The sequence below is a fragment of the Pristiophorus japonicus genome, chromosome 1 (assembly GCF_044704955.1).
Source record: "Pristiophorus japonicus isolate sPriJap1 chromosome 1, sPriJap1.hap1, whole genome shotgun sequence".
Taxonomy (NCBI): Eukaryota; Metazoa; Chordata; class Chondrichthyes; family Pristiophoridae; genus Pristiophorus; species Pristiophorus japonicus.
Window position 1 is genome coordinate 489,522,394 of NC_091977.1, and position 26,503 is coordinate 489,548,896.

The 26,503-nt window shown below is 45.8% G+C and overlaps 1 protein-coding gene across 2 annotated transcripts in view; it reads left to right on the forward strand.

The window, feature by feature from the left end:
• The window catches only part of zc3h3 (zinc finger CCCH-type containing 3), a 345,175-nt gene that overhangs the window by 9,862 nt on the left and 308,810 nt on the right, over nucleotides 1-26,503 (forward strand). For both annotated transcript variants that reach the window (XM_070895144.1, XM_070895151.1), the window contains exon 3: nucleotides 17,864-18,060. In XM_070895144.1, coding sequence (XP_070751245.1) covers nucleotides 17,864-18,060 — 197 coding nt within the window. The remainder of the gene's footprint in view (nucleotides 1-17,863; nucleotides 18,061-26,503) is intronic.

Here is a 26,503-nt window from a genome sequence, read left to right on the forward strand (position 1 = left end):
GGACAACTGAGTTCAAACCCAGATTTAATTGAGATTCACATCCTTCTGCCAATGTTCCCTTAATTTTTTTTGGGTGCGCGGCCCATTCAAAATAGCGCTCGTGTGTGTTTTCCTGTTTAAAAGCCAGTGAGCCGGCTGTGCCGGGAGCGCTGCGTGGCCGTGCAGCTTAAAGGGAACATTGCTTTCCGCTCAGTATTTCTGTTTTGGTTCTTGCCAGACCATTAACTGATGCAGCAGTGCTGTTGTGAAGCATTAGAGTTCTCCATTTCACACACATGTGCACCCTTCCCGATTAGAAATAAAAGTCTGTGAAACAGCAATATGGACACACACAGTAAGTCTTTATTTTCTGAGGGGCGTACATCAATTTAAACATGAATTATGAATTATCTACAGTTGTAACACATGGGCAACAATTAGCGGTGCTACATTTGTGCTCGTTTTACGCTGAGTTTTACGTTCTGGCGCAGCCAAATGAGCTCCACGGCAAATTCTGGAGTGAGTTCCCGTCTGCAAGATCGGAGCAGACGATGGCATAAATTTTGGTGCACTTGTGCAGAAATTACAATCCCGGAAATTCAGTTTGCCCCAGCTAGTGCTTATCGGAGTGACTTATGCTAATTGGCTAATGTCTATTCAGCCAACTTAAAAGAAGAAAATCCATTCACTAAAGTCAGCCAGTGTATGATTAACCAAGTACCCATCCTACCTTACGAATAGCTCATACCCACTCTTTTCGCTCCCCTCCCCCCATATCCGTAGCCTGGGATTTATGTACTGCTCCATCCTCAGTTGCTTCCCTCCTTCAACAGTCCTACTTGGGTTTTCCATGTGAACTAGGTCAGTGATCCCAGGGCCTCTTTTGTGCACAGGATGTCAGTACTCCTCAGTGTAAGGTTTGTTCGTGTCAGGATCACTTGGAACCAAAGAAGCTTAAAGTACAAAAGGCAGCCATTCGTGCCTCTGCTGCCTGTTTGCTAGAGCAATTCAAAAGTAATCCCGCTACACCCTTCCCTCTCCGTAGCCTTGTATCGTTCTCTGTTTCAAGTTATTATACACTTTTCCCTTAAAAATGCAATGTTCTCTGCCTGTGACAAAGCATTCCATGCTCTAACAACTCTCATAGAATTCTCCTTCCTTCTCATTGTTTCCTGATGCCCCAGCCCAGTGCTCCTTGATCCCAACCCTCCCCAAGTACTCATGTCCCGGAGCTACTCCCCTTGGCCCAGTGATCTCTGATCCTAGCTCTATCACCATGAATAGTCCGGGATCCGGACTGCTCTTTCTGGCCCAAACCCGGAGCTTCCTACTCTTTCCTGAACCCCTGTCCAATCGATCAACTCCTTGCGTGCTAACCACAGACTTAATCTGCACTCGCTCTCTCCTGCATAATCAGCACCCAGTCCCACATGTGTTACATCAGAAAGCCAATCTTTTCACCTATCCCTTGGCCCAGATCCTGGTACCTGTTGTGTTCCTAACACAGATGAGACTGCACACAGGGAGGTTAAAGTAACGGTGACCTCCGTCTTTATTAAGCAACGCCAGAGTGAGTAACAGGCCTTAAGGGGCCGGCTTATATACAGTGCTCCCAAGGGATGCTGAGATCCCTTGGGACTGCAGGGGATGCACTCCCTGGTGGCGGAACATGGGCGTGCATGCTTTACAGATACACAACATCACTCCCCCCTCCAAAGTCAAAGTGAAAACTATTTACAAGGTGAGGCGGTCGGGAGCCTTTCTTTCCCTGGTGGACCGCCTCGGTACAAATGTCTGTTCTGGCGTGTTGTTGGCCCTGCAGGGCTGCTGGGTGAGCCTGGCCTTGCTGGGCTGTTGGGCGTGATGGGTTCAATTTCCTGGACCGGGGTGGTGTCGTTGATCCTTTGGGTATGTGTTGTGGGCTCGAAAAAGGTGGTGTCTGCTGTGGGTTGTTTAGGGCAGTCTGTGAACCGTAGCCTCGTTTGGTCCAGGTGCTTTCTGCAAATTTGTCCATTGTCTAGTTTGACTACAAACACCCTACTCCCTTCTGTAGCTATCACCGTGCCCGCGATCCACTTGGGACCATGTCCATAGTTTAGCAAATACACAGGGTCATCCAGATCAATTTCCCGTGACACAGTGGCGCGACTATCGTTTACATTTTGTTGCTGCCGCCTGCTCTCTACCTGATCATGCAGGTTGGGGTGAACCAGCGAGAGTCTGGTTTTAAGTGTCCTTTTCATGAGTAGCTCAGCCGGGGGCATCCCTGTGAGCGAGTGGGGTCTCGTGCGGTAGCTGAGCAGTACTCGGGACAGGCGGGTTTGGAGTGAGCCTTCTGTGACTCGTTTAAGGCTCTGTTTGATTGTTTGTACTGCCCGCTCTGGCTGCCCATTGGAGGCTGATTTAAACGTGGCCGAGGTGACATGTTTGATCCCATTGCGGGTCATGAATTTTTTTAATTCGGCACTGATGAAACATGGCCCGTTGTCACTGACCAGTATGTCAGGCAGGCCATGGGTGGCAAATATGGCCCTCAGGCTTTCAATGGTGGCGGTGGCGGTGCTTCCCGACATTATTTCACATTCAATCCATTTTGAAAAAGCATCCACTACCACCAGGAACATTTTACCGAGAAACGGGCCCGCATAGTCGACATGGATCCTCGACCACGGTCTGGAGGGTCAGGACCACAAACTTGGTGGTGGCTCTCTGGGCGCGTTGCTCAACTGAGCACACACGCTGCATTGCTGTACACAGGACTCTAAGTCAGAATCAATACCGGGATGTGGGATATGGCTATCGCTTTCATCATTACTATGCCCGGGTGTGTGCTGTGGAGATCCGAGATGAACATCTCCCTGTCCTTTTTGGGTAGCACAACGCGGTTACCCCACAGTCTGCCTGAATGGACAGCTCGTCCTTTCGCTACTGGAACGTCTTGATTAGCTCTTGCATTTCAATGGGGATGCTGGCCCAGCTCCCATGCAGTACACAGTTTTTTACTAGGGATAGCAGAGGACCTTGGTTGGTCGAAGTCCTAATCTGGCGGGCCATGACAGCTGATTTATCATTTTCAAACGTTTCCATGACCATCAACAAGTTTGCAGGCTGCGCCATTTCCACCCCCATGATGGGCAATGGTAGCCGACTGAGAGCATCCGCACAGTTCTCGGTGCCTGACCTGTGGCGGATGGTATAGTTATACGCTGATAGCGCGAGTGCCCACCTTTGTATGCGGGCTGAGGCATTAGTATTTATCCCCTTGTTTTCAGCGAACAGGGATATGAGGGGCTTGTGATCGGTTTCCAGCTCAAATTTGAGGCCAAACAGGTACTGATGCATTTTCTTTACCCCGAACACACACGCTAATGCCTCTTTCTCAATCATGCTGTAGGCCCTCTCGGCCTTAGACAAGCTCCTGGAAGCATAGGCGACAGATTGCAACTTCCCCACAATGTTAGCTTGTTGTAATACACACCCGACTCCATACGACGACGCATCACATGCTAGCACGAGTCTTTTACACGGGTTATACAATACAAGCAGCTTGTTTGAGCATAAAATGTTTCTGGCTTTCTCAAAAGCAATTACTTGGTTTCTGCCCCATACCCAGTTCTCACCTTTACACAATAACACATGTAGGGGCTCTAAGAGGGTGCTTAACCCCGGTAGGAAGTTACCAAAATAGTTGTGTCCCAGGAACGACTGCAGCTCCGTGACATTCTGTGGCCTGGGCGCGTTCCTGATGGCCTCTTGTCTTGGCGTCTGTGGGCCGAATGCCGTCCGCCGCGATCTTTCTCCCCAAAAACTCCACTTCTGTTGCCATGAAGATGCATTTCGACCTCTTCAGTCGCAACTCTACGCGATCCAGTCGCTGGAGGACCTCCTCCAGGTTTTGTAGGTGCTCGACGGTGTCCCGACCCTTGACCAATATGTCGTCTTGAAAAACCACCGTGCGTGGTACCGATTTGAGTAGGCTCTCCATGTTTCTCTGGAAGATCGCTGCAGTCGACCGAATTCCAAACGGGCATCTGTTGTAGATGAACAGTCCCTTGTGCGTGTTGATGCAGGTGAGGCCCTTCGAAGACTCCTCCAGCTCCTGCGTCATGTAGGCCGAAGTCGGGTCGAGCTTGGTGAACGTCTTGCCTCCTGCCAGCGTCGCAAATAGGTCGTCCGCCTTAGATAGCGGGTATTGGTCCTGTAGCGAGAAACGATTAATAGTTACTTTATAATCGCAACAAATCCTGACCGTGCCATCACATTTGAGCACTGGAACAATCGGGCTGGCCCAATCGCTGAATTCCAATGGGGAGATGATGCCCTCGCGTTGCAGCCTGTCGTGCTCGATTTCCACTCTCTCCCTCAATATGTGAGGTACTGCTCGCGCCTTGTGATGAATGGGTCGTGCCTTTGGGACCAACCAAGTGGATCCACACCTTTGCCCTGGAAAAGTTTCCAATGCCTGGCTCAAAAAGGGAAGGAAATTTGTTGAGAACCTGGGTACATGAGGCCTCATCGACATGTGATAGCGCTCGGATGTCATCCCAGTTCCAGCGGCATTTGCCCAGCCAGCTCCTTCCAAGCAGTGTGGGGCCATCGCCCGAGACAATCCAGAGTGGCAGTTCGTGCACCGTGCCCTCGTAGGTGACCTTGACTATGGCGCTGCCGAGGACAGTGATAAGCTCTTTGGTTTACGTTCTCAGTTTTGTGTGGATGGGGCTCAAGGCTGGTCTGAGTGCCTTGTTGCACCACAGTCTCTCAAACATCTTTTTACTCATGATGGGTGAGCCATTCAGTTTTATGTTTAGCATCATAGGTGGACATTTCATCGAAAATGTATGCACCCCGTGTACTTAAGCATCTGCCCCCTCTGAGGCTCGAAATTGCTTTGATCCACCATTGATCGATCTTCCTCTGCCACGTGGTGGTTAGCAGGTTTTGCAGAGGTTGCAGCTCGTTTGCAAGCTGATCGGAGGTGCCCCATTGTTCCACAGCTCTTGCAAACATACCCTTTGAAGCGGCACGAATAGGCTGAATGGAAGCCTCCACAACGCCAACAACATGTGAATTGCCTTGCATTCATCCTTTGTTGCGGACTCTGAGTCATCTGGGCCACCTGTGGCCTGCTGGCAGTTGCATACTCGTGGTTTCTGCCCTGTACATTTCTGCTCGCAAACACAATTCCAGTTAATTTATGAACATTGCTAGCACTCATGTGCTGAGAGATTTGTTTGGTGTTATCGCTGGTGGACATAAACGCCTGTGCTATCGCAATGGCCTTACTGAGGGTCGGTGTCTCTACAGTCAAAAGTTTTCATAGGATGGTCTCGTGGCTAATGCCCAGTACAAAAAAGTCTCTGAGCATTTGTTCCAGGTAGCCATCAAACTCACATTGTCCTGCAAGTCGCCTTAGCTCGGCGACGTAGCTCGCCACTTGCTGACCTTCAGATCGCTGGCACGTGTAGAACTGATACCTCGCTTTCAGCGCGTTCTCCCTCGGGTTAAGATGCTCCCGAACCAGTGTACACAGCTCCTCATACGACTTATCTGTGGGTTTCACCTGAGCCAGAAGATTCTTCACGAGGCTGTAGGTCGGTGCCCCGCAGACCGTGAGGAGGACCGCTCTCCTTTTTGCAGCGCTTCCTTCTCCGTCCAGCTCATTGGCTACAAAGTACTGGTCTAGCCGTTCGACATCGGCTTCCCAGTCCTCACCCTCCGAGAACTTCTCCAAGATGCTTGCAGTTTGATGCATCTTTGCGTTGGATTCGTGTACTCGTCGTCAATTGTTGTGTTCCTAACACAGATGAGACTGCACACAGGGACGTTAAAGTAATGATGCAGGGATCCCTTGGGACTTCAGGGGATGCGCTCCCTGGTGGCGGAACATGGGAGTGCATGCTTTACAGATACACAACAGTACCCAAACAATGTGTGAGTGCTGACCCCTTACTATTTATCATGGGATCTAAAATCATAGAATCATTCAGCCCATTGTGCCTGTGCAGGCTCTTTGAAATCCAATGCTCTTTCCTGATAGCCTTGCAATATTTTCATTGTTCAATTATATATCTAATTGCAAGTTATTATTGAATTTGCTTCTACCATCCTTTCAGGCAGTACATTCCAGATTATCATAACAGGCTGCATAAATAAAATTCTCTCCCCTCTGGTTCTTTTGCCAATTATCTTCAATCTGTGTCCTCTGGTTCCCGACCCTCCTTCCGGGGGAAACAGTTTTTCCTTATTTACTCTATCAAAACACTTAGAATTTTAAATATCTCTATTAAATCTCTCCTTTACCTTCTCTGCTCTAAGGAGTACAATTTCAGCATCTCTAGACTCTCCACTTCAGGTTAAACAAATATTGATTGTCTTAGCAATAGAGGAGCATGTGGGAGAACTGAGAGGAAATGAGCAAATAGAAAGACTGATACACAAGCACAGTGATACAGACAACAGTGAGAACAGTACATGAGCACCATACAGAGGGAGTGGAATACAAACAGAAAGCCAGAGTCACAGATATAGAAAGGAAGAGTGCAAAAAAAAAAAGTAGGGAAGAGTTGGACAATTCTTTTGGTCCATGAGCAATGCCACGGTGGATCAGTGCCTTATTCTGAGTCAGCACAGCACCAGCTCTATATGTGCGTCACATCATCTTCAAATAATGAAATGCATGTTCTTCACCAGCCAAGCATTTCCAGGATATCCTCTTCTTAAGAATGCTACGTCACATAGTATATGAATAATTAGAGGCATGGCATATGGTAATTGCAGCAAGCTTGGCAAGAACAGGTGAGTTTGGACCTAAGGTTGCCAAAGCTTTCCACCACAGCAATGTTCCCTTTAAGTTGTATGGCTGTGCAGCTCTCTGGTCTTCTCTCGTAGCCGGCTCTCTGACTTTTCAATGAGAAAAACTGCGCATGTCGGGTATGTTGAATGGGCCACGGAGTCCCTTTAAAGGGGCCACGCACCCAAAAAAATTAACAGGAACATTGCACCTCAGGACCTTTCTTCCCCTCATTTCTGGATCTGTTGTAGACTAATTAATAGAGATTGATGGCTATGGTTAGTCTACAACCTCATTATCATTGTATCGTGTGACTACCAGGATGGTAGAAGGTGAACTAGGTCTTTTTTGGTCTAGCAATTCCTATGTTTCAATGTTGCTTTTGAAAGCTCTGGATTGCTTCCAGATCAAGTAAGTCCAATGACAGTAACCAAATAAAGACTTCACACAGCATTCAGAAACAAGCCATCTCTATCACACAATACGGGAGTGCGGGGAGTGGGGGGGACAAATAGGCCTTATGTCACAGTGGGTTAAATCAGAATCCTCCGCATCACTAACCTTTTATAAAAACAAAGCCTTTGGAAAAACAACCACCAAAACTTCCTTTGGTGGCAGAAAATACTGCATTATATGCTAGGAAGGACGGGACATGGATGCAAAATTGGCCAATGGATAGAAAACAGAGTTGTGTTTTTTGGAGTTTTTTCTTTGCGATTTTTTTTTTTTTTCTTCCCAAATATTTTTATTTGGATCGGGAGAGCTGGTCTAGAACACTTTAGGGCAGTCACTATGAGGGCACTGAATTAACACCGTGTTAAAGGACAGACTGACACTCCCTGGTTTAATGCATCCCCCCTCTGCTGAAGTCTGAGCTCCTTCACGTGGCCAGTGCGTCCTCACAGGCAGTTAACCCAATGAGGGCTTGAGCAAAAATATTTCAAACAAAGTCAGCCAGGAAGATGGAATTTTTTTTTAAAGAAAATTTTGGAAGACATCAGATTATAAAATTTGTCATTAATCTTTCCATTTAAATCAGCCACTACTATGTTTGAAAAGTCAACTTGCTCAACTTTGCCCAAGCCCATTTTTTTGCATATTGCCGGAGTTACGCCCGTTTTTCTCGGCCAGAAATACGGCAAAAATATTTGTCCAAAGTTTCCCCGCTGTGTTTTTCAAATTTGCCGCCGCGCAGACTGTCCAGTCACCTCGTGCCGGTGGGGGGTGGAGCCTGCTGTGTGCGCCGAAAAAACGATGCCATACCTTCTACGCATACGCAAAAAGATCACGTGATCCCAGTGGGCGCGCATGCGCAGTACAGCTCCGTGTCTGCAATTGGCCATTTTTAAAGAGCCAGTTATGTGTGTGAGAACGTTGAGTGCTGTTTGAGAGCATTGGAAAAATCGTTGCTGCAATACAAGATGCAACGTGGTGCAAGGACCAAGAATTACTTACAAGATGAAGTGGAGGCACTAGTTACTGTGATTGAGGCCAGATGGCAGGAGCTGGACACCAGCAGAGGTCACACAAAAGTTCCACCCAAAGAAATAAAGAAACGCTGGAACCAAGTTGCAGAAGATTACTGTGCAATAGTGACCAGCACGAGATCTGGAGGCCAGTGTAAAAAGAAGTGGCAGGACCTTGGTCAAGTAGTTAGTGTAAGTAATATTTTCATTTATTCAATGGAATTGCAATTTATAAATGTGACCAGCTGTATATGTCCCACCCAGCGGAAAGACACACTCTCTTAAAAAGTTGCCTTCTCATCTTTGCAGAGGAAGATGGCACATAACAAAAAGGAAAGAACTCGAACAGGAGGAGGCCCGGCAAATCTGCAGCCACTGACACCTTTGGAAGAGAGGGTCGATGCTTTGATGGGTCCTGCCTGGAGAAAAGTAACCTCCACTGCACAAGCTGGGCCCATATTCGAGGGAGTGGGTAAGTCCTGCAAATTCCACAGTCTGGCTTTGCTAAATATTAAGTACTGCGCGGGCTAGCCATGCTTCGGTTCATGGGGATGGCTCCATCAGCTACGCTTTCGTTGATGCAGTGTGCCATCATTCATCATGGTCCTTCAAATCAGCCTGCTGCCTGCGCTATGTGAGCCTACTCATGCCACCCACCCTGCCCCCTCCTCTGCTGCTAACCATTTATCTGTGTTCTGTTATATTTTGCAGAACTTGAGGCCAACCCTGACGAGGAGAACATCTTCCAATCTCGCCCTCCAGACCAAGAGCATAGGGGTGAGGGGGAGGGGATGGAGATGGATGAAGCCCCCACTGTTTTACTGACTTTGGAGGAGGTGCAGGTGCCGCCCATTGAGGTGCCAGCCCCTTCCATGACTAGTGTTTTGAGTATTGGTGGGACATTCCATGGTTTCCTACCGTCCGAATCTGCTGGTTCCAGTGGTGGGGTGCAGCGAGGCACACCCAAGGCCCCACCTTCCGAGGCTGCGGGTCCCAATGGTGGGGTGCAGCGAGGCACACCCAGGGCCCCACCTTCCGAGGCTGCGGGTCCCAATGGTGGGGTGCAGCGAGGCACACCCAGGGTGAGGATGGAAAGGAGAGTTCTACAGTGCTTTCTGAGGTGCAGGATCTAACAGATGTGGTTCAGATGATGGCAATGTGTGTGGAGAGCATTGACCTTATGCGATCATTCCTGGACACCATCAGTGAGGTGGGTGATGAGGTAGCGGGACTGTCGGGAGAAATAACAGCAATCTTACAAGAAATGGGAACGATGTCTGGGACCATGAGTGAGAGAATATTTCAGTCAGCTGAAACCATGAAGGAGGGACTGTCACAGGTGCTGATGCGCTGTTAGTGAACATCAGGGAGGGAATGTCAGCGATGGTGCAAACACTATCAGTGAACTTGAGGGAGGGAATGTTGCAGGTCGTTGAGACACTCTGGGCGCATGAGGAACGGCATATTGGAGTTAGCTGCTGCAATAAGGGAACACGCCCAGACCCCGCGCCCATTGACCGAATCAACTGCCACTCACACACCTGCTTCTGAAGGTCCCCAAGCCGGGCCTTCCACATTGCCACCTGCCCCCCCCCCCCCCCAATAGGTGTGCACTACCCGAGATCTTAGAAAGAATAAGCTTGGTACCGACCCCAGAAACACTACGCCAACGCCTGAGGGCAGGGCTGGTAGAGTCACCAAGAACAAGCGCGGCAGGCGGTCTTGGAATAAGGTGGAGGAGAGATGGGTGCAGCCTTTCTTTGCTGCTGTTGTTGTTACTGTTCTCAAATTAAAAGTTTTTTGTAAGTTATGTAAATTTACAAGTTTAAAAGTTAGTAAGTGATCTTAAAGTTTTGAAATGTTCGTAACTGAAAACTTTAAAGTTTGATACAAAATTAATTTTATTAAAGTTAAGTACAAAGAACTGTTAATTTTTGAATAAAATATATTTTATATTAAAACTGAATCATTTACATTATTCCATTATTAACAACTTTTGAAGCAATCAAGAATCATTTCCATCATTTGTTCCATTAACACAACATTACGGAACAGGTCAAAACAGTAAACATGATCCATGTGGAATAGTTGCCGCTGAGCCGTCAGGCAGCAAAGCGTTCACAGATGAGCTGCTGGCGCACGGCTCGAGCAATCGTTAAAAGGTGCACGATGGCCAGCCCTCCTCCACCATCGTGCTCCGGGTTCAGGTACTTGCATGGCTTCCTCGTACTCGTTATCATCATCAGCCATTCTCGCCTCAGATGGGTCTTCTACTACCAGCTGCTGCTGCCTCATGTTGGCTAAGTTATGCAGCATACAGCACACAACAGTGAACTGACCGACAATCTCAGGAATGTATAGCAAGTAGCTTCCGGAATGGACCAGGCATCGGAAACTCTGTTTCAAGATGCCAATGGTCCTCTCTATGATGCTGCGATTCGCAATCATCATCATAGGCAGTCCCTCGAAATCGAGGAAGACTTGCTTCTGCTCCCAAAGTGAGTTCTCTGGTGGCTAAGCAGTCCAATACAAAGCCACAGACCCTGTCACAGGTGGGACAGACATTCGTCGAGGGTAGGGCTGGTTTGCCATGCGCTCCTTCCGCTGTCTGCGCTTGACCTCTTCACGCTCTTGCATTGAGACTCGAAAACTCAACACCCTTCCGGATGCACTTTCTCCACCTTGGGCGGTCTTTGGCCAGGGTCTCCCAGGTGTCAGGGAGGCTTTGAGGGTGTCCTTGTAACGTTTCCGCCGCCCACTTTTGGCTCGTTTACCATGAAGGAGCTCCGCATAAAGCATTTGCTTAGGGAGTCTTGTATCTGGCTGCGAACTATGGGGCCTGCCCAGCGAAGCTGATCAAGTGTGGTCAGTGCTTCAATACTGGGGAAGTTAGCCTGGACGAGGGCACTGACATTGGTGTGCCTGTCCTCCCAGGGGATTTGCAGGATCTTACGGAGACATCGTTGGTGATATATCTCCAGTGACTTGAGGTGCCTTCTATACAACGTCCATGTCTCAGATCCATACAGGAGGGCGGGTATTACTACAGCCCTGTAGACCATGAGCTTGGTGGTGGATTTGAGGGCCAGGTTTACAAACACTCTTTTCCCCAGACGGCCGAAGGCTGCACTGACGCACTGGAGGCGATGTTGAATCTCCGCATCAATGTCTGCCTTTGTTGATAAGAGGCTCCCGAGATATGGGAAATGGTCCACATTGTCGAGGGCTGCGCCGTGAATCTTGATGATTGGAGGGCAGTGTTGTGCGGCGGGGACAGGCTGGCGGAGGACCTTTGTCTTACGGAAGGTTAAAGCGTAAGGCCCATGCTTTCATATGCCTCAATGAATACATTGACTATATCCTGGAGATCAGCTTCAGAATGTGCGCAGACGCAGGCGTCGTCCGCGAACTGCAGCTCAACAACCGAGGTTGTCGATGTATGACATGTGTTATTCCTGGTCAGCTTCGGTTCAGGTTACACGTAGGGGCATCATGAGCCAGGTGGCGAGGCCGTACCCTTTGTCTCCCAATAGCCAGCTCTGCCCTTCTGGCTGCTGCGGAAACATGGCAGATATATCACACTCTCGTGTAGGTTGAATGCATCATGGGTGCTCCCAGGGTATCTTGCATCGACTGACATGATGCGATGCATGTCGTCACACATGAGCTGTACATTAATGGAGTGGAATCCTTTACTGTTCCTGTACATCTCAGAATCTTCCAAAGGTGCTCGCAAGGCGATGTGGGTTCAATCAATGCAGCCCTGTACGTTTGGGAAGCCAGCAATCCTGGAGAAGCCTACAGCCCCGTCACGCATTGCCTGGGCGGTCATGGGGAACTTTATGTAGTAATTCCTCCGGGCATATAGTGCAGCTGTCACCTGCCGAATGCAGATATGTGTTGCATGTTGAGAAATGGCGCACACATCCTCAGTTGTAGCTTGAAATGATCCAGAGGCATAGAATGAAAGTATAGTTGTAACCTTCACGTCAACTGACAAAGAAGTCCTTCTAACGCTTCTAGGTTGCAGGTCTGCTTTGACCAACTCACAGATCTCAGTTACAGCTTCTTTGCAGAAACGCAGCCTTCTGACACAGTCTGCGTCACTCAGGTACGAACGCCTGTCTTGATATACCCGAGGTGGGTAAGGTCTCCAGCCCAGCACTCTATGGGCTCCGAGGTTCCTCATGCGATGACGTCGAATCATTTGTCTCCTCCGTAGCACCATGATGCAGAACGCTCGCACAAGCTATGCCATTGTCAGTATTGCCCCCATGGTTAAATTTTACCTTTGTAAGAAGCTCAGAACGACAGGAAGGCAGGCAGGACAGGTTCTTTGTTGTCTCTCCCCAAGGTCTGTATGGACCACACCCAGGTCTCAGCAGTCTTGTGACTTCTCTCCCCCGGGCTCATTTGCTGCTGAGTGCAATCTTTCGACCACCCCGCACCCCTCCACCCCACCACCCCCCCCCCCCCCCCCCATCGGGCTTGTTTAGCAGCGGAGCCCCTGTGTGCAGGCGCGGGGCCAACTCTGCCAGCCAACGCTGCGACTCTCCAGCCCTGTTTGCAGATTTTCGGTGGTGACATGTGAGTAAGAAAAGAAAACTTCAGAATCCATTAAACTTCCATGTAATCCGTTGAAAGGTTTAAAAAAAAATGTCATCTTTATTATGGATATTTAAAGTGTTGTTGACTCCCTCCAAAAACTTCGATGAAAAACAATGGTGTCTTTCTGTGCTGATTTCTCAATGTACGCTGCTTTCTGTTAACTCACCAGAGGGATTTTTGAGAGTGGCCAAATACGACCTAGCAGAAATTTGGGGGGGGGCAAACTGAAAAATGATCAAAATTGGCACAGACATGAGGGAACATGATGTCAAAAAAACCTAACGTAAAAAATAACTCCGTTAAGCCGGCGCAGATTCCTGGGGGAAACTTTGATTTAAATACTTAGGCCAAAAATAACAGCGTGCGACAAAAAAACGGCTCAAATGACCCCGGAAAATTGAACCCATAATTTGCTTTAAATAATAGGTAAGAATTCTTCTTAAGTGGTATCTGCTCCTCTCTTTCCCCCCCCCCCACCCCACCACCACCAGCACCACCACACACACACACACACACACACACACACACACACAACAAAAAGTAAATGTTTAAATAAATCCGATGTTTTCAGGCATCTTACAGGGATCTCTTATCATCATAGGCAGTCCCTCGGAATCGAGGAAGACTTGCTTCCATTCCTGAAGTGAGTTCTTTGGTGGCTGAACAGTCCAATACGAGAGCCACAGATTCTGTCACAGGTGGGACAGATAGTCGTTGAGGGAAAGGGTGGGTGGGACTGATACAGCAATCCTGCAGTACCAGTTTATTACCACTAGAGGTTAGCAATGAGTTATTGAAGGACTGTAGTAGCACAATCTATCTCACAAGATAGCCATGAATTAGGAAGGCTAGTTGGCTTATCTTGGCTTATCCGTACAGAATGAACCTACAGTATTTTCCCACGTCCCAACACAACAACTTTTCTTAAATGGTTCGAGAATATTTGTCTCCCCTATCTCACTCAAAAGTTAATTCCAGGTGTACGTCCTGAGCTCAGACCTAAGTTTGTTTTGTCATAATCTAAATTTCTAACCCTTTTAAATTGAGGGCATATTTTGGATTTTTCTTTTGCTGCTGTTTGCATACATACTTCTAAGTTTCTTTTAAAAGCCTAAGTACCCAGGATTCTCCAATATTTTCTGAGTTCATGTTATAATCATAGAAATGTACAGCACAGAAGGAGGCCATTCGGCCCATCATTCCTTTGCTGGCTCTTTGGCAGAGCAGTCGTGCTTAGTCCCACACCCCTGCTTTTTGTCCCTGTAAGCTCCTCATCCTCAAGTACCTGTCCAACTCCCTTTTTAAAATTGTTGATGGAATCAGCTTCCACCAACTTGTCAGTTAGGTTTCCAGATCCTGACAGCTGAGTGGGAAAAAAATCTAATTTCTCCTCTAGATCTTTTGCCAAAAGTTTTAAATCTATGACCACTGGTTATTGACCCACTCACCAGAGGGAACAACCTTTCTTCTGTTCTATTCTATCAAAACCCGTCCTGTTGTGCTGATTCTAGGTACTCGGTATAGGAATTCCGAAAACCGGACATTTCGGCGGGCGGCGAGGTCCGAAATCCGTCAAAACCCGAAATTCGGTCTGCGGCGAGGTCCAAAATCCGGCGGGGATTCAGTCCCAAGGTTTCCAGATTTCAGATATTGTACCTGTATTAATCTTGTGGCTCTGCTGCCGCAACCTTTAATGCTTCCCTCATGTTCAGTGACCAGACTGGAATAAGGCCTGACCAGAACATTGTGTATTCTTTGCATTAATTTCTTCAGCTTGTACTGTACTGGTTTGGCTATATAAAAAAGAAACTTGCATTTTTATAGCATCTTTCACGTATTCAGGACAGCCAATAAAATACTATTCAGTGGAGTCATCTTTGCTATGTAGGGAAACACAGCTGCAAATTTGTACACAGCAAAGTGCCAAAAATGAAAGTTGATCTCTTTTTACTGGTGTTGTTTGAGGGATGAATGTTGGTCAGGACACTGGGAGAACTTCATACTCTTCTTCAAAAAATGTGCAATGGGTTGTTTTGTATACACCTGAATAAGCGAACGGCCTCAGTGTAACATCTCATCAAAAAGCAGACCTCCCTAACATTGCAGCGCTCTCAGTACAGCAATGAATGGTCAGCCTAGATTATGTGCTCAAGTCCTAGACTGGAACTTGAACCGATGTCCTCCTGACTTGGAGGCGAGGATACTGCCTTAAGCCAAGTTAACATTTAAAGCAAAGGGTAATGGTTGATGGATGTTTTTGTGACTGGAAGGATGTTTTCAGTGGGGTTCCGCAGGGCTCAGTGCTGGGTCCCTTGCTTTTTGTGGTATATATCAACGATTTAGATTTGAGTACAGGGAGTTTGCACACAACACTAAAATTGGCTGTGTGGTTGATAAAGAAGAAAAAAGTCATGGGCTGCAGAAGGATATTAATCTACTGGTCAGGTGGGCAGAGCAATGGCAAATGGAATTTAATTCAGAGAAGTGTGAGGTGATGCACTTTGGGAGGGCTGATAAGGAAAGGGTATACACATTAAGCGGTAGGCCACTTAATAGTGTAGATGAACAAAGGGAGTGCTTGTCCATAGATCCCTGAAAGTACCAGGCCAGGTGAATAAGGTGGTTAAGAAGGCATTCGGAATGCTTGCCTTTATTGGCTGAGGCATAGAATGTAAGAGCAGGGAGGTTATACTTAAATTGTATAATACTTTGGTTGGGTCACAGCTGGAGTACTGCATGCAGTTCTGGTCGCCGTATTATAGGAAGGACGTGATTGCACTAGAGAGGGTGCAGAGGAGATTTACTAGGATGCTGCCTGGAATGGAGAATCTTAGTTATGAGGACAGATTGGATAGGCTGGGTTTGTTCTCATTGGAACAGAGGAGGTTGAGAGGAGACCTCATTGAGGGGCCTGGACATAGTGGATAGTAAGGGTCTATTTCCATTGGTGGAGGGGTCTATTACGAGGGGGCATAGTTTTCAGGTGGTTGTTGGAAGGTTTAGAGGGGATTTGAGGGGGGCTTTATGCAGAGGGTTGTGGGATCTTGAACTCGCTGCCTGGAAGAGTGTTGGATGCAGAAACCCTCACCACTTTTAAGAGATGGTTGGATGGGCACTTAAAGTGCCATAACCTGCAGGGTTATGGACCTAGAGCTGGTAATTGGGATTAGACTGGATGACGTTTTGTTGGCCGACACAGTATTAATGGTAAGTACTGCAGGAAATTGAATACAGCCAGGGTGATCTCCTGGACTAATTTCGATCGCCCGGATGGGTCGGAGAAGAATTTTCCCAGATTTTTTTTCTCCCTAAATTGGCCTGGGTTTTTGTCTGGTTTTTGCCTCTTCCGGGAGATCACATAGCTCCGGTTGGGATGGAGTGTCGAATGTTTCAGTAATAAGGGGTGTCGCAGTTGTGTAGGTGGACTGGTTGGGCTGGGTGCTCTTTGCCTTTCTGTCATTGTTCATAGGTAACCTTCAGGGCTGCTGACCAAGGGCCGTGCGGCTCTTTGTCGGCCGGCGTGGACATGTTGGGCCGAAATGGCCTCTTTCTGCGTTGTAAATTTCTATGTTTCTATGAAGTTATGCTCCTGATACTGTTCAGTATTTTGTTTGTTTTGTCAATAGCTGCTTTGTATTAATTTGAAATATTAAGAGCAGTCTCCTAAGCGCCTTTGCCTGTTTCATCTTTGGTGATTTTGACACTTCATAGCCCAGTGTTGTCCAATAGAAATCACTCACTAATCACAGATGTGGCTATGAAGACATTGTTTTAGCTGCATGCATTAATTTTAGCAATAAACGCCTTGCAGGGCAATGTACTTCACGTTTATATTTACTGAACAAACATCTACCAACATTCAAGAAAGACCACATACACTGCTTTTTATTTTACCATTTTACCAACACACACATAAAAAGGTTAAAGTACACATGCATAAACATAAAAATATTGAGATCACATGCCCAAGGATGGTGTCTATTACTCAATTTTGTTCACTAATCAAAAATGCAATTAGCCACATCTGCAATCCCGGTGAGCTGCATGTGGCTAGTGGTTAACGTATCAGAGAAGCTGAACATGGCTGGAGGCAAAAGAAATTGTGGAGTTGGAAATAAGTAGTCTTGCTGATGGAAAGGATGTGGGGTTTAGAGCTCCAATCAGCTCCCGGTCAAACAGATTTGTAAGATTGCAAATGGTCTGGTTTATTCTGTTGGAGGGTGTTGCAGTCAGTGATGATGCAGCAGAGATGAAAGTATTACAACAATTTGCATTTATATAGTGCCTTTAACATAATAAAAAGTCCTCCTTTAAGGAGTGGAGAGGTTTAGGGAGGGAATTCCAGAGCTTAAGGCCGAGACGGCTAAAGGCACGGTCGCCAATGCTGGGGTGAAGGGAGTAAGGATGCACAAGAGGGGACTTGGAGGAACACAGAGTTCTTGGGGTGCAGGAGGTTACAAAGATAGGAACGTGAAGTGACAATGTGTAATTTTTAAATGAGGACTGAATTTGTCTGCACGCCCTGGTCCCCTGCCTTCTAATCTCGCTTCACCTAAAGATTTTACTTGGCTCCTTGTGTACATTGCCATTAGAGATTGAATAGTATCTTAAACCATACATTGCTGGCAATGTACAGTCAGCATCTGAATGACGCTTGAGCAATCATCTTCTGGATGCTGACTGATTGTTGTTTGTCCCTAATATTTTGTCTGTTTTTCAGATTCTATTTCAGATTTTAAGCATTTGCATTTTTTTTTCTTTTGACCTCTGCTTAGTGAGATACATTACCTTTGTCTCTGGCTGCACTGTTGTACCTCCAGATTTACACTGAATTGTAGGCAACTTATGTCTTCCAAGAAATGGGTGAGACTGCTGAAAGGTCTTGCAGTAGGAGAGGAGAGGTTTACAGTCCAGGCTGGATTGGAACTTTGTACAGAGAGGTGAAGGAAGGGTGTCTAATGGACGATGCTGCACGCCTACTCTTCAAAGCATTTACGGTTGTGCCATTTCTTTTTGCAAGCTCACCGACTGAGAGGAGGACCAGCCTTAGTGGACCGCCGATGGTAAAAAGTCGGTACTTGCTCATCAAGAAGAGCCCTGTGCATGGTAAACCCTCCCCAACTCTGAAAAGGACGCCTGGGAAAGGACTCTTGCAAATCAGCAAACACAGACTGCGGAGGCTGCCAACATCAGGGCTGCACGGCACTACAAAGCAAGGTAGGGAACTGATACCCGACTGAGGGTCTCTCCCATAGGTTGGCTGTGATATAAATGTGAACATGGATCTGTGGAACGGCACAGTGGTGAATTGCACAAGTGCCATTAATATAAAAAAAATTTTACTTCCCAATTCGAATGTGATGTGAACTGGGAGTATTTCTTGTCAGTGATAGTGCTTGATGATTTTGGAAAGTTCCCTGTATGCCTTTTAATTATTAATTGATGGGGGAAAAAATGTGAAAAATCCGTCCAGCAACTGAATGCAAGTTGAAATGAGGTGCATCCCTTACTACACCTGTATTGGACATACTATAGATATAATGTGCTGAATGAGAGCTTTACTAATGAGTGGTTGCAGTTTCCATGTTCAGTTTAAGAGTAACCATTCAATAGGCTACAGTGATGTGGATTTTAGTTTAAAAAAGATGGAATCCCATCTATATCTTAAAGGCAATTTGATGCTGTAATTCACTGGGCCTCAGTCACACTTATTAATCTAAGTTGGGGTAGCATGAGGCCGTGATAGAGTTGGCCTTGGCACTTGCGGGCCAGGGAAGAGGATCGTGGGCAGGACTCCTGCTCCAGATGACTATCTAGCGACCACTGCTGGAGATGCATGTGGGTGGACAGAATCAGACATGATCGGAACATGGGAATTGCGAGACGAGAAAAGGCCACAATCCATCTAATTCGCCTTCCACCATCCTGGTGTAGTGACATGATACAATGATAATGGAGTGGTTGATTAATCATAGCAATCAATCTCGATCAATTAGTCTACAACAGACTCAGACATGATGGTGGGGAGCTTTGGGAACCACAGGTCCAAAGTCACCTGTTCCTCCCAAGCATGCTACATTCACCACTTATGTCCCAGTGATATCCCAGTACATTTAAACTTGCTGTGTTTGTAAAGATCTGGGTTTATTTTTAGAAGGTATTTGGGCTCAGAGGCTCTGTATCACCCTTGTCTGATATCCTATTTTCAGAGGATGATTTGTGTGTGTAGAAGCAGGAGATTTCTTCCTGTTGGATACATGCAGCATCTTCCACAATAACAGTTGGATTAGCACTTGTGCCACATTGAGAACAGATTCTTTCAATGATTAGATTATTCCATTAGGAGATTTGACTCAAGCTATATACCTCTGTTACTGGATAAGAATTTGTATTCATCATTGATCAGAAGTATTGATTTATCTATTCGTTTGCCGATTGCACTGGGGAAGTTGACTATACAGACAATAATATAAAGCGTCTTGAGGTTTTTTCTGTTTTCAAGATGTGGGTGATGTTGGCAATGCCACATTTATTACCCATCCCATAATCCCTTATTGGTATGAAAAGGTATTGATGAGCTGCCTTTTTTGGGGGCATTCATACTGGTTATATAACCCAGAGTTCATGAGTTAAATTTGTGGAAATGAATTCAATAAATTTGATGATCTGGAGCTGGCATCAGAAATGACCGTGAAAGGTGCCTCATTATTATATTTTTTAAAAAGTGGGACTGGGTCCTTCAGAGAAGGAAACCTGCCATCCCTCCCCTCCCTGGTCCGGCCTGTACACAACTCATCCACACTACTTGGTTGATTCTGAAGTGACCTAGCAAGGCACTCGGTTATATAGAAAAAAATGCACTACAAAACATCGTAATATTCTCATAGTTGCTGCATTCATTTTATGAATTACAGTGCGATAAAGGACCTTGTGCAGTATAGATAAATAACATTTATATTTTCTGGGCACTTCAATTACATTTAACAACGCATGGACATCATCCTATAAATCACATATTAACGAATACCATAAGTAATTTTTATATATTAAACTCGGAAAAGCAGGCTTGTGTTCCTGAAACATTTTAAATTATTCTGGGTAGAATTCTTCAAATTTACTGAATGTTTTGCCAAAATGAACGCATCTGCACTCTGTCACATGGATAGTCTTGTATTGGAGAAATTCTTTAAAGTGCCCTTATATTCATTTTGTCTAAGAATGATTCCATTGTTGGGAGGAAGGGGGTTACTGTGTTGATATGAGATAAAATGCGGCAAGAATCAGTAATTGAGAGAATGCTTGTTCATCTTGGGAAGCTGCTGACCAATAACAAGCAGCGACAGCAAGCCTCCAGTAGGGGGAAGCATCGCTCTTTTGTACTGCAACCCTCCCTGCTTCTAATTGATTGCCCAATTTTATCTTTATGGGAAAGGAGACAGATACCAAGTAATTTGCAGCAATAACGTGCTCGCACTTGGCTTGCTCTATCCCCGTGTTCATTTCCGATTGCAGATGAAACGCTAATATATAATTATCCTTGCAAATTGGATTGCTTTAAATAAAGAGAAGTGTTTGGCCGAGAGGGACGATCCCATTTCCTTGAGTTACTGCGAGATGTAATTGCAGCGTTCAATCAATTTGCAGCATTAGAAATTCCATCACTATCAACATCAAGCCTCATTCCTTTTGATAGCTAAAAGCCAAGCCATTTCTCCACTTCCCCCTATTCTCTTTTTTTCTTAAACAGCTGAATTAATCAGACTAGATTTAAACATTTGCTCACATGAAGAGGTCAGGGCTGGTAGTATATTGTCTTGCAGATAACAGTTAATGAAAAGGAAATTAAATTACTAATAACCACCTTGGAGTATTAAAGCTAAAATTGACTATTTCCAGAGAGTTAATTTAGTGGGACATGTTCTCGTGTTTCTGTTTCACATTAACATCAATATGCTTCATAGCACATTGACCAATAACACTGAGAAATATTTGACTTTATCTGTATCTCTCTGGTGCTCAATACCTCAATCACCAATCTCCTGTTTTGTGCAGCACATAAGGCAATGTTACTCACTGTTTGTCAAGGGCCTCAATTCCAACTTTGCTTGAGGACTGCTGTCTGGACCCACTGAGTGATACAGGCATGCAACTGTGTTCCACTTGAGCTCCCTCCCTAACAGCACTATGGGAGTACCTCCTCCACACCGACTGCAGTGGTTCAAGAAGGGCCACCACCTTCTCGAGGGCAATTGGGGATGGGCAGTAAATGCTGGCCTTGACAGCCCAGGATCGAATTTTTTTTTAAACGCGTCACTGACCACGCCTGTAAGCAGATCTTGAATCCCGTACAATTCAAAGTGTGCCTTCACTTACCCAGTATCTAGACAAATGATAGCGAGATCCCATGAATGAACAGAGATTCTTTGGCACACTATGCCGACTTATTGGAAAATACCATGTACTACCACATGATTCTCTCCATCTTTGACAGAAAGAAATAGCACACATTTAGAGACCGCATGGATGAACTACAACAATTGTACATTCCTATACAATTGGCATAAAAATAAAAAAGGGAAGGTGGCTCAACCGTGGCTATCAAGGGAAATCAGGGATAATATTAAAGTCAAGGAAGTGGCATACAAATTGGCCAGAAATAGCAGCGAACCAGGGGACTGGGAGAAATTTAGAACTCAGCAGAGAAGGACAAAGCGTTTGATTAGGGCAGGGAAAATAGAGTACGAGAGGAAGCTGGCAGGGAACGTTAAAATGGACTGCAAAAGCTTCTATAGATATGTAAAGAGAAAAAGGTTAGTAAAGATAAACGTAGGTCCCCTGCAGTCAGAATCAGGGGAAGTCATAACGGGGAACAAAGAAATGGCAGACCAATTGAACAAGTACTTTGGTTCGGTATTCACTAAGGAGGACACAAACAACCTTCCGGATATAAAAGGGGTCAGAGGGTCTAGTAAGAAGGAGGAACTGAGGGAAATCCTTATTAGTCAGGAAATTGTGTTGGGGAATTGATGGGATTGAAGGCCGATAAATCCCCAGGGCCTGATGGTCTGCATCCCAGAGTACTTAAGGAGGTGGCCTTGGAAATAGCGGATGTCATTTTCCAACATTCCATAGACTCTGGATCAGTTCCTATGGAGTGGAGGGTAGCCAATGTAACCCCACTTTTTAAAAAAGGAGGGAGAGAGAAAACTGGGAATTATAGACCGGTCAGCCTGACATCGGTAGTGGGTAAAATGATGGAATCAATTATTAAGGATGTCATTGCAGCGCATTTGGAAAGAGGTGACATGATAGGTCCAAGTCAGCATGGATTTGTGAAAGGGAAATCATGCTTGACAAATCTTCTGGAATTTTTTGAGGATGTTTCCAGTAGAGTGGACAAGGGAGAACCAGTTGATGTGGTGTATTTGGACTTTCAGAAGGCTTTCGACAAGGTCCCACACAAGAGATTAATGTGCAAAGTTAAAGCACATGGGATTGGGGATTAGTGTGCTGACGTGGATTGAGAACTGGTTATCAGACAGGAAGCAAAGAGTAGGAGTAAATGGGTACTTTTCAGAATGGCAGGCAGTGACTAGTGGGGTACCGCAAGGTTCTGTGCTGGAGCCCCAGCTGTTTACACTGTATATTAATGATTTAGACGAGGGGATTAAATGTAGTATCTCCAAATTTGCGGATAGCACTAAGTTGAGTGGCAGTGTGAGCAGCGAGGAGGATGCTATGAGGCTGCAGAGTGACGTGGATAGGTTAGGTGAGGGGGCAAATGCATGGCAGATGCAGTATAATGTGGATAAATGTGAGGTTATCCACTTTGGGGGCAAAAACACGAAGGCAGAATATTATCTGAATGGCGGCAGATTAGGAAAAGGGGAGCTGCAACGAGACCTGGGTGTCATGGTACATCAGTCATTGAAAGTTGGCATGCAGGTGCAGCAGACGGTTAAGAAGGCAAATGGCATGTTGGCCTTCATAGCGAGGGGATTTGAGTACAGGGGCAGGGAGGTCTTACTACAGTTGTACAGAGCCTTGGTGAGGCCACACCTGGAGTTTTGTTTACAGTTTTGGTCTCCTAACTTGAGGAAGGAGATTCTTGCTATTGATGGAGTGCCGCGAACGTTCACCAGACTGATTCCCGGGATGGCGGGACTGACATATCAAGAAAGACTGGATCAACTAGGCTTGTATTCACTGGAGTTCAGGAGAATGAGAGGGGATCTCATAGAAACGTTTAAAATTCTGACGGGTTTAGACAGGTTAGATGCAGGAAGAATGTTCCCAATGTTGGGGAAGTCCAGAACCAGGGGTCACAGTCTAAGGATAAGGGGTAAGCCATTTAGGACCAAGATGAGGAGAAACTTCTTCACCCAGAGAGTGGTGAACCTGTGGAATTCTCTACCACAGAAAGTTGTTGAGGCCAATTCACTAAATATATTCAAAAAGGAGTTCGATGTAGTCTTTACTACTAGGGAGATCAAGGGGTATGGTGAGAAAGCAGGAATGGGGTACTGAAGTTGCATGTTCAGCCATGAACTCATTGAATGGTGGTGCAGGCTCGAAGAGCCGAATGGCCTACTCCTGCACCTATTTTCTATGTTTCTATTCCTAAACTACAACAATGACTACACTTCAGAAGTACTTTATTGGCTGTAAAGCACTTTGAGACGTCCTGAGGTAATGAAAGGTGCTTTATAAATGCAAGTTCTTTCTTTTTATATAGCGGCTTTCAGAACATCCCAAAGCACTTCATAGCCAATGAAGTACTTTTAAAGTGTAGTCACTGTTGTAATGTAGAGCAATTTGTGAGATCCCTCAAACAGCAATGAGATAAATTATCACATTATCTGAGGGACAAATATTGGCCAGGACACTTGGAGAACTCCCCAGCTTTTCTTGAAATATGCCATGGGATCTTTTACACCCACGTGAGAGGGCAGACGGGGCCTCAGTTTAAAGTTTCATCCGAAAGACAGCACCTCCAACAGTGCAGTGTTCCCTCAGTACTAGATTATGTGCTCAAGTCTCTGAAGTGGAGCTTGAACCCACAACCCACAACCTTCTGACTCCAAGGCAAGAGTTCTGCCACTGAGCCATGCCTGACTCCTTTGGTCAACAGACTGAATATACATTCTTATTAGAATGAGACTTGACCTAAGGCAACAGATGACTTGTTCAACATGGACCAAATAAATGAACAATACTCAGTGCAAACTTTACTGTACTTCACAATATCTCAGAACAACAGGGTGCTTCTCCGTGAGCTACATGTCAACATAAAGCGCAACCTTAAATGGTTGTTTATTTCTTGAGTGGTGAGAAACTGCTCAGAGCCTCAAAGAAAAAAAGAAAACCGTGGAAACCAAACTCAAAACTGCCAATCAAAATCGACATCTCCACAGAAACCATTATTAAACCATTATTAAGTCTGCCTGTACCTCGGCCAAGGGTACAACAAACAATCAATAAACCAACAGTGTGCTGCTGATTTCAGTAATGCTAAGTGAAGGCCAGGCACCCATCCCCCTCCATGTCCCAATGGTATTGGAAGGAAACTATTGAACCAATAATTGTAATACATAGTTACGTTTGAATAGGAACACAAAATGCTGAAAATCTAATACTAAAAAACAGAAAATGCTGGAAGCACTCAACAGATCAGTCAGCATCTGTGGAGCGAGCAGACCGAGCGAGCAGACCACTTTACGTTTGTGGGTCCTTCGTTAAATTATATTAATAGGGTCTTCTACAGAAATCCAGCAATAACTGCCTCTTAGTAACAACCCTATGCTTTTTTGTTGGGGAGCAAAGAGTACTGAAACCACATCGAGAGAGGCAGAGTCAGAGGTGCATGGAGCAACAAGTCTACTGAGAGCCAGAAGTGAAGGGGAACGCAGGCTGCCAGTGACCTCTGTCTGGGCCTTATTACAAACATCACTGATGTAAATTGATGCTATTAAAGTGAGAAATCTTAGCCTGTGCCTTTACGTTTCACTCTAGCCTCCTTTATTACCTTCACTGTGTTTCCCTGGAAATGGAGCACAGAGAGTGACTGATCCAAGCACCTGCCCACGAGGAGTCTCAATGCTGCCAGGATAAACTGGGAAATTTCTGCTCTATTACTCCAGTTGCATAATACTCCCTCTGGAATCTGGCTGAGATTTAGCAGAGTCTGGCCAGCTGAGCAAGTTTGAGTAACTGGTTCTCTGTTACTCGAACCTCTTAAGCTTCTGGTTGAGCCGTGAGCGATCTGCCGCAGCAGCTACCTGAATGCCAGACTGTCAACTTCCTGTTAACCTTGGGCATTGCGCTGCACTTTGATCCCAAATTTCCAAGTGCACGCATCCAGTTCGGTGGTTGAACTCTGCTTTCCTGTACCCCGTGTTTTGGTTTATTTTCCTTGTCCTTTCCATCCTGCTTCAAATCAGTAAAGTTTTCATTCAGTGTAAAGTAATATTTTAGCAGCAGCAGAGGGAACAGCAGCTGCTGTGGCTTCTCAATTCTGACTGCGATCTATGTTGGTGTAGGCTTTTTCCCTGCGGGTTTTGAACATCAAGACTTGTAAGAACACTGAGATTTTCCAATGCAATGGACTTTTATTAAAATGATTAAAATGACTACGTTCTGAGTTCAACACTACTGCATAACAGCTTTGAAATCAAAATCCAAAACCTCAAATCTCCAGCTTACCAATTTTTAAGAACATAAGAAAAAGGAGCCCCTCGAACCTGCTCTGCCATTTAATCCAATCACGGCTGATCCGATCATGCACATGCCGATTCACATGCCCCAATTCTCCCAGTTGCTTACAATTTAAACAGCCGTAAACATCGCAATGTATATGCTGCTACGTTAATTGGTTATGCACAATTCTCTTGCAATGTATATATTCACCTTTTTACAGTTATCCTATTTCCTCAGTTATGTACAATTAAAACCTACGTTAACTGATCATACATTCAGCAACATATCCAACAGTCTATCGACTCTGGATCAGTTGCTATGGACTGGAGGGTGGCTAATGTAACACCACTTTTTAAAGAGAGGAGGGAGAGAGAAAACGGGTATTTATAGACCGGTTGGCCTGACATCGATAGTGGGGAAAATGTTGGAATCAATTATTAAAAATGAAATAGCAGCACATTTGGAAAGCAGTGACGGGATCGGTCCAAGTCAGCATGGATTTATGAAAGGGAAATCCTGCTTGACAAATCTTCTAGAATTTTTTGAGGATGTAACTGGTAGAGTGGACAAGGGAGAACCAGTGGTGTATTTGGACTTTCAAAAGGCTTTTGACAAGGTCCCACACAAGAGATTGGTGTGCAAAATTAAAGCACATGGTATTGGGGGTAGTGCACTGACGTGGATAGAGAACTGGTTGGCAGACAGGAAGCAGAGAGTCGGGATAAATGGGTCCTTTTCAGAATGGCAGGCAGTGACTAGTGGGGTGCCGCAGGGCTCAGTGCTGGGACCCCAGCTATTTATAATATACATTAATGATTTGGATGAGGGAATTAAGTGTAATATCTCCAAGTTTGCAGATGACACTAAGCTGGGTGGCGGTGTGAGCTGTGAGGAGGACGCTAAAAGGCTTCAGGATGACTTGGACAGGTTAGGTGAGGGGGCAAATGCATGGCAGATGCAGTAT